At 38.9% G+C, this 9,125-nt stretch overlaps 1 protein-coding gene across 1 annotated transcript; it reads right to left on the bottom strand.

Annotated features, from left to right (window-relative positions):
* Nucleotides 1-4,370: 4,370 nt before the first annotated feature.
* On the bottom strand, nucleotides 4,371-7,025 carry mc1r (melanocortin 1 receptor). The gene has a single exon (XM_023395708.2). It carries the CDS (start codon nucleotides 6,458-6,460, stop codon nucleotides 5,483-5,485), a length of 978 nt encoding a protein of 325 aa, XP_023251476.1. The 5' UTR covers nucleotides 6,461-7,025; the 3' UTR covers nucleotides 4,371-5,482.
* Between the last annotated feature and the right edge of the window lie 2,100 nt (nucleotides 7,026-9,125).

The raw sequence follows: 9,125 nt of genomic DNA, 5'->3' as shown, positions 1-9,125 counted from the left end.
CTTCATCAATTTGACAACACATGCACTGCAAATACACACACAACACAACCAAGTAGAAAAACGTCCCGTCTGGGACACGCTTTTCACTCAAGCCTTTGTGACTTCTGAAGTTATTGAAGTCTGCTACTTTGCAGTGGTGTTTGGAAAAAGAGCTCAAATGTAAGTTCATCTCTCTTTGAAGCACTGACAAAGCATTGAATATCAAGTGCGCATCGCATTCCAGCTGGGTTCATCACTTGTTTGTGTCCCCTGGAAACACTCCCGTTGTCGCCGGTGCTACTTGCAGCATGTTTCTGTAGTTGCTTGTGTTGTGACTATTTGCACTGCACATGTTGACAACTTGATGAAGGCGTTTTCTTAAATTGTTTGAGTTTTGTCTATTGCACTGCAGTCCTTTAAGTGTTCATCCTGTCCTCTTCTACCCACCAGTTAAATGCATTACAATGAACATGATCATGAAAACAAAAGCAACTGGGCTTCTGCAGTTTACTGTATGTCGAAAATGGCTTCAACATAATTTCTCCCGGCTGAGATAAAAAATAAAAAGTTTAAATTTAAATTTAAAAAAGAAATTGAGGAGAAAATAACAAAATCACAAGTGGATAACGAAGGCACACAATGTAAGTTAGTGTTAGGAGCACCAGTTGTTACCTTGAATGAGACTGGTAAACAGTGATCGTGGCATAATGGATTGCTAAGTCTCTAAATTTCAAGATTTAAAAAAAAGAAAGCCCAAATGAAAAAAAACGTAATTTGTTTTCCTGGTCACAAGATAATGGGCATAACAAAAACAGCCACTGCTACTCTTGGCTTATTTTATTTTATCCTTTCATTTCAGTATTCAGTATTTTTAATTATTTGGCAGGCCACAGTTATGCCTCAAGAACTTTTTGGTATTTGTATCAAAGTAAATCTTAGTTTGTTTATATATGCTATTTGTGTCCTTCCTTGAGGGTCAGAGCCTTGGTTTCTGGCCATATGGAAAACCCTGAATCATTATAGCTTGAGTGTGTTTGTTGTTTGGATGGCAGCTGTCGAGGTTTGTCTTTGCTATGAACAGAGCTGCTTTGTGAAGCTAAATGAAGAAAGAAGTCCAAACCCTAACTGTAAACACGATGCTCGCTGCAAATTATACACACTTTGGTCATGCTTTGGGCTAATCACCAATAATTACTGTCAAGTGGCATTCCCATGACATGTCTATGTCTGCTTCCTTATGTAATATATTTGTTAAGTAAATAATATATAATTCTTAAATATTTATTATGGTAATATTTTGTTATTAAGCACATCAAGGAACAAGACGTGTCTACATTGCTGTCTAGATAGATAGATAGATAGATGATAAATAGATAGATGTTAGATAGATAGATAGATGATAGATAGATCACATTTTTCGTGCCCCTCTTAATCCACTAAAACAACAACACCTCTGCTAAAAAGTTCAAATACAATTAACAAAATTTGGTCATAAAATGAATGTACCATTACAGCCAATACAAAACTTAAATCAAGATGTGGAGTGAGCAATATTTCAAAATCCATTTTGCAAGTATAAAAAGTTATATCAATGAGCACATATCCACAAAAATCCAGTGACCATTTGATTTAATTTTTGGTATTTCACTCTTGAGATGTTAAAATGGCAAGATGAAATTTTATTTAATTATTCCCAAAGACGCTCATGTGGGTGAATCAAATTAAACCAAGAATTTTTTGGGGAATAATTGAAAACAATTAAGATTTTTAATTTCTTCCTTGAGGGCCGGATGAAGATTTATATTTGATTCAGCTGGAATTCCCCTTCCTTTTAGATAGAGAGATAGAGCGATAGATAGATAGATAGATAGATAGATAGATAGATAGATAGATAGATAGATAGATAGATAGATAGATAGATAGATAGATAGATAGATAGATAGATAGATCAGAAACAGGTTTAAGAAAGGTTGGAGTGCAATAACTGTGCAAAATGGCAGTGTATGTGGTTATTTACAGCACAGCAACAGAACTTGATCATGAGTTTAAAAATGGACCATTTCAAAAATGTGTCTGTTGTTTGTGTTTTGTATCAATGGCCCCTCTGTCTGTTGAGAGCAAATGTTGTCTTGCATACATTTTTTCTATGAAGCAGAAAAAAAGAGTTCATGTTGCATGTAAATATGTTTAAGTTCAAGGACATGCAGTTAAGTTTATGTCTGCTGTCATGACTTATTCACAGATAATGTGGAGTTACCTGTAAACATGTAAAGAATTTGGGACTTTTGAAAGCATGAACAGGAGCAATAAATTGATAACCTGTTTATCTATCTCCTTATATGACGCCCCTGACACATCCCAGGGTGCCGTCTGCACAGACATTTCCTAGAGGAACTGCACATTCTTATCTTGCTTGCGTGCACATGAATGAAAACTTTTTGTAGTTTGGATATTTGGTCTTCAAATAACTCATGCAACCTCCTAACCCAGCATGCTATGTAATAACAAGAAGTAAAATCATGGAAAATACAGTACATTGAAGGAGTGATCAATAGTAATGCTGCTGTTATTATTGATTTACCACAAGCTTTTCTTGTGTTGGCACCTTTATTTGAGACAAATATGTAACATGTAAACAACTGCAAGGATTACACATATTACATATTCCTTCAGTACAGTGACTGTACAACACAATCTTTTTTCACTCAGTTTCACACGCAGTTTTTGTAGTTATACCCAAAGCCTTTACAGTATGTGTTCAATTAGGTTTACTCTAGGGGATATACTGCAGCACTGAGCAGCAACGTCTTGTTACTTTTAAAAGAGATTATTTGTAAATAGCAGATACCAGACAACCATACTGTATTCACAATCCTCTGTAAAAACTCCCATGCCAAAAAACTAAATAAAATAAAGTGATGGTGTTGAAAAATACCACTAGGAATATTACAAAAAGAAAAGAAAAAGTAAAGTCAGTTATAGTTCAAAATCAATAGAAAAATTACACTGAAAAATATCAAGGACTGAATTCATTGATAACAGTGGGGATTGTGTACAGTATATATTCCCCAGCAGTAAAAGCAAGAACTACAGTGAACAACAATCTACATTGTTGTCAATATTAACATGAATATTTCACACTGCATGGTTTTATAACTTGTAAATGAAATCCTTATTTTAGTCTTTGTAGACAGCCTAGTCATGAGATCTGTTAGTCTTTCCCTTCATTTGGAAACAGCTGTCTGTGAAACCACCGCAAAGCACTTTTATACCCAGCACTCTGTCAGGATTTTTTTTTTTAAACTTCATGGCTCAAACGCAGATTTATGATGGCTTTTCAGTTTTTCTAAAGGAAAACCGGTCAAATAGAGTGTAAAATGTTGCCCTATTTACAACAAATCCATAGGATAAATAAAAAATATGATAGTTTATCATAGGATGAATAAAGTAAAATTTGTAAAAGATTAAAATAGAATAAAATTGCAAGCTTCTCGATTTCCAGATCTATGCGTTACATCCTATAGTACATTTCAGGACAATTTCATCTAGCTCATTGAAATTGTTAATTAACTCTAGGTTGTGTCAAGGCTGGCATCTGGTTCTGTATATTTGATTTTTTTCAACAAATAAATTATTTATATTTTCAATAAAATATATTTAACAACAACTTCTCCATAGATATCAGGACCAATGTATCACATGTCCTACAAATGCATATTATTCAGCCACAGCTCTTTAAGAAACTGTCCCTCTTTGCACATTTCAGAGAATCTCACAAACTTCCACAAATATAACTTTGATATGCCTTCTTTCATAAACCCTCGGACACCCTGGGCCTCAGGCCTACCATCATACAAAGCCATTCATGTGATTTTGCATCTTTTTTTTCCTTCAATCATCCGGACATTTATTTTTAGGGGAGTAGCCTAATTCCCACACAACGCCACCAAATAAGCCTTTTTTTTTCTTAAAGTTGCATCACACCATTTAAAGCTACTACAAAGCTTTCCTTTCATATCTCATTGATTTCCTGCTTCATTATACCAGCTTGGATCAATGATCTTTGTCTGTTTATTCCTAAATAAAATAAATTGTGTTTTAGCAGCAGTTATTTCAACTTTTTTATCATTACATGTAATGCTTCATTTTGTTTTTGTTTTTTTAACAGTAGGAAATGGACACAAAATGGAGAAAAAGTTGCATATGAAAATAATAGACCACTAGACCTCACGTGGTAATTACATCTCTATAACACATCACATTATCTTAAAAGCCTTGCATGTTAAAACCTTAACCATACGCTCCTTAAGAAATGAATCCAACTTTAGGTCTGAGGCAGAGACTTTTGTTAAGGTTAATTTCAAATAGAAATAACCCAATGATGAGCACAGTAATATTCGGTTTTAATTTAATGAAGTGAGAAATTCAGGTCAGAGATACAAGTGCAGTGCAAGTTTTTAGTTTCTTTTCTTGATTTCTCAATAGCTCGTGAAAGCAGAATTAAGAGAAATCCCATATTTCAACCAACAAAAAGAAGCATTTTATATACAAGAAAACTCCATTTGATTTGCAGGGGGAAAAAACACATGAAAAGACTCTTAACAAAAATAAATTGCTGATCAGTTACTATAATTTACATTGACCTAATGACTCCCTTAACTCAGAGAGTTTCAAAACTAAGGGTCTCTCTTAGTTAAGGGAGTCATTAGTGGATTAAATGTCCAGATGTTTTACAGTGCATGAACCTGAGCCAAGACTGGTGTGATGCAATAATAAATAAAAACTGAAGCCACACGTGGAATAATCAGCAAATCCACAATGACATGTAGCCGACAGGAGTCTTGACCAGAGATACAGTCTTGGTCTGTTATGTACAATGTCTGGCATGGGCATCAACCAATGGCATCAACAGCGGGCACCAGTCACGGCTTTGTCCACATAATGATTATATATGACCACTTGACATTTCCTCCACCATCGGGCCTTTTTATTTTGTTTTTCATTGTCCATTTCCACTTTTACAGCTGCTTATTTTCTGATTGGTATGTGATCCAATAATCTGCTGCATCTTCTATTCTTTTGCTTTTGTTTGCTATATCATTCTATATGCTAAACAATAATTTTAATTTATTTTAATTGAAGAGTTTAATGTATATTTAAGTTATAATTATTTTAGGTAATTTGTTTATTTTCAGGGAATTTTCCATCTGTTGTTTGACCATTGTAATTACATTTAAACTGTAAGAGACGGCCTTTAACACGTTTCTTATGGAGGGTATCAGTTTTGAATCAAATAGTGAATTCCATGCAACATGTTGTATGCATGTCTGCGCAGTGTTATATTTTCAGGGTTGGCATGGCATTTGGTGGCATGCTCTGTGGTGGCGGGGCCCATTGTGATATCTTTTCATGTAGCCCATAATCCCTGGCGGCGCCCCTGAGGAAGAAGAGATGGTCGACATTGTTAATGACCCGATTTGCCCTCTCTTGAATATACTTGATGTCACACGCCGAAGCACCAAGAACACATGACCAGCTCCTGTAGAGTTTTACGCAGCTCCTGGCTCCGGTAGGCGTAGATGAGCGGGTCGATGAGCGAGTTACAGATGATGAGGATGAGGAAAAGGTTGAAGTTTCGGAAGAAACAGTTGCAGAACGGGCTGGTGGGGCAGGTGAGGATGAGGATGAGATGGAGGAAGAAAGGGCCCCAGCATAAAATGAAGACCCCAAGCAGGATGGTGAGGGTAATCGCTCCCTTCATGCTCGTGGATTGGCGCCTGCTTTTGTGGAAAGCCGTGATGCGCCGGGAATGCACGTGCGCCAGGAGGAACATGTGAAGATATAACACGGCGTTAAACACCAGCGTGGTGCAGAAGAAGGTCACGAGGCACACGATGACGGCGTTGTCTGTGTGGTACACGATGAAGAGGATGCTGGAGGTGATGCTGGCCAGCCACACCACCACGATGATGGTGATGGCGCGCTGCGTGGTCATGATGCTGTGATAACGCAGCGCGTAAAAGATGGTGATGTAGCGATCCGCAGCGATGGTGCACAGAAAGGAGAGCGAAGACACCACGGAGCTGCAGATCATCACGTCGATGACGTTGTCCAGGTGGCGCAGCATGCCCGGGTGCAAGTCCAGCAGGCCGTGGTCGTGGAGAAGCATGAACATGGTCTCCACCACGTTGCTGACACTGACGAGCATGTCGGACACGGCCAGGCAGCAGATGAAATAGTACATGGGCGAGTGCAGGTTGCGGTTCTTGATGATGGCCAGGATCACCAGGATGTTCTCCACCAGGCTGATGAGCCCCAGCGCCAGGAAGAGCTCCTGGGGGATGCGGATCTGCACGCAGCCCAAAGAGTGTCGCTCGCCGCCGGTAGAGTTCGTTTCGTTCTCCTCCAAAAAGTCATTTACCGGGCTGAGCTCCACGTGGAGGAGATAGGGGTTATGCAGGGACCTGTTGGTCATTTCCATATCTGACTTCTGTATGACGACTGTGTGTTTACAGGCTGTCCTGGTGGATCTTACTGCAGCACAGGGTCAAACTGGGTGAAAAAGTTTCATCAGTTTTCTCTGTGGTTTGGATGATGCTTCGGCATCAGCTGTTGTAGTCACACGTTGCCCTACAGCCAGCTGGAAAATTCAAGCGACTGTTCAGTTGTTGTACTTATCGACACGTTAACTGTTAAATATCCAAAACGCGCCGTTTAATGCAATGTCATTAATATTCATCTCAGCCATTGAATAGCTTAAAATAAGCGGCTGCTGAGGTAAACAGTCACATTAACGCACCGCAGCAGTCTGGAAGAGCTCGCGTGTTTTGTCCGTGTGAAAAGTGTGTCTCCTCGCCACAAGTCTTCTTTTCTATGGATGCAAAATGTCCACAACAGAAATCCATAAAAATGTCTGTTTCCACTAATGCGTTGCGTTCATAATTGATGTTTTTTTTACTCTCATAGTGCGCCCGACCCGCCTATCCGCAAAACTCCTTGAATCAGTTCAGACTATTCTGACCAACATGGTGACAGTCAACAAAATGTCTTTGGTATCTCGGGAATTGGAGACTGTGAGTTGCTTGAGCATTTCTCTAAGTGATGCTGGATCCTGAAAGACTCGAGACGACTCCTCCTCCCACGGAAACGTCAGCTGGATTGCGCTTCTGTCTCAGTGGCCTCATGTCTGACGGCCGCAAAAAAAAAAAAAGGTTTCATCATTGTTGTGTCCGGTTTTTCATCTTTTACCTCTCTGACAAGTTTATTTAAATAAAGACTACAACAATGTTTCCTATTACCTGAACGAATATGAATACAAACTAATAGATTCTGCAGAGAACACGTTTACGCAGCATGCTTAACAATGTCACCACTTCACCTGTCACTCCTTCGTGGTCATTGCTTACAGACAATTTTTTTTTTCCTCAGTGCATGGCCTTTAGAAAGCACTTTATTTTGAAATCTTGTATCTGTTTTTGCCTCCTGTTGAAACCAATCCAGATGTTAAACCATATTAGAGGGAAGGTTTAGGTTGCTGTAACTGTTCCCCCTGTCCATAAAACTGCAGAGACCTATCCCTAAAGCAAATTCAGCGTAAGTGATGGAGGACAAACCCCACAGAAGATGAATGTGGAGCTTCAACTGTCTGAATCAGACAAATCAAATGAGTAACTTCCAAAATTAGAAAAATTAGAACAAGATTCCCTCTTTGTGTTTCAGTTGACAGTGTTAGCGTCGCGAGCCACAGCAGAGGGACAGTAAGAGAATTTTGTACTAAAAAAAAGACAGTAATTTTGGAAGGCATCCACTTCAATTACTCAGACTGCTGACGCCTCATATTACCGCTTCTGGATTTTGGAATGCAGTTTTGCACAGAACTGCCAATGTGACGCCATGTCGCTCACACCGAAAACATCAACAGGAGAAACTAATACAAAAACTTCCTTGAATGTGCATGTGGGTGTATTCATGACAAAATATCACCCCATCCTTTAATGCAATTCCACATGTGAGTTTGACTACTTGGGTTTTCTTGACACTGCAGGCCTTCAGCTGTTTACAGCAGTTGGATTTAAGCAGCTGTAACGTGAGATTTTATTTGAGTCAAATTTCACAGTAAGTATTATAGATCATCAACCACAAACTCGTGTTTGTGACTTGAAAGAAGAAATCCTCAGCTGAACAAAGCATGGTAATCATACATGGACTATCTGTCAGAAATTGTCACATTATGTGGGGTTACTGACCCAGAGAAACTATAAGTGGAACAATCCATTTGGTGTTTTCCATTTGAGTATAGTGCTGCAAATCATTTAAATGGCTTCTACCTGCTTCAAAGTGAAAAAGTCACTTCAACACCTTTAAAGCACTGATTGAAAGCACTTGCATCAAACGTCCTCTTACCACCCTCCACCCCACCCACACACACGCACACACAGAGCTCCTTCTGAGCCACTGATATGAAAGCCTTTCTATCCTGCTGATGCGTCACATGAAAAGTTTTCACAGCCTCAACCATAGCTCCAGGTGAACTAGGAACAATGACATCATTTTACCATCAAGCACAGTCACACGCATCATGTGGCTCACTGATTAAAAAAAAAAAAGTTAGTGTATAGACAGTTATAGTTTGTGTGAGTGTGAATTGTTCAGTGTCTCTAGAATTTATGTCCTCTATGTGACTGCAAAGCCTCTAGGTTGACTGTTGTTTGTTAGTTTGTATTTTTTAAAGAAAAATGAATGTTCTAATTGAGAAGAAGATGAGATACTTGAAAATTTGGGCTCCAACTGGTATTCTTATGTCGTGGTTTGACTGGAAAATAAAATAAGCACATCATAGTAAATGGAAGTCCTAATCCTAATAACCTTACAAAACGCTTTGCAGTATGAGGCACATTCACTCATTCACACACACATTCATACAGTATATCTTTATCTTTATCTTTATCTTTATCTTTATCTCACACACACACACACACACACACTCTCACACACACACACACACACACACACACACACACACACACACACACACATCTACTGTACATCTTGCCCAAGGGCACTTCAACATGCGGAACATGAGGGGCCAGAGATTGAACCACCAACTTTCCAATTGTTGGACCAACTGCTCCACCTCCTGAGCCACA

This window comes from Seriola lalandi, unplaced genomic scaffold (assembly GCF_002814215.2).
Source record: "Seriola lalandi dorsalis isolate HSWRI2012SDOR001 ecotype SW California unplaced genomic scaffold, Sedor1 jcf7180002054968, whole genome shotgun sequence".
NCBI classification, from domain to species: domain Eukaryota; kingdom Metazoa; phylum Chordata; class Actinopteri; order Carangiformes; family Carangidae; genus Seriola; species Seriola lalandi.
The sequence above is the reverse complement of the archived record's forward strand: the minus strand, read 5'-3'. Positions and strand labels throughout refer to the sequence as shown.

What these genes read in the sequence shown, in the direction of transcription:
- mc1r (XM_023395708.2), bottom strand. Translation starts at nt 6,460, where the DNA reads ATGGAAATGACCAACAGGTCCCTGCATAACCCCTATCTCCTCCACGTG.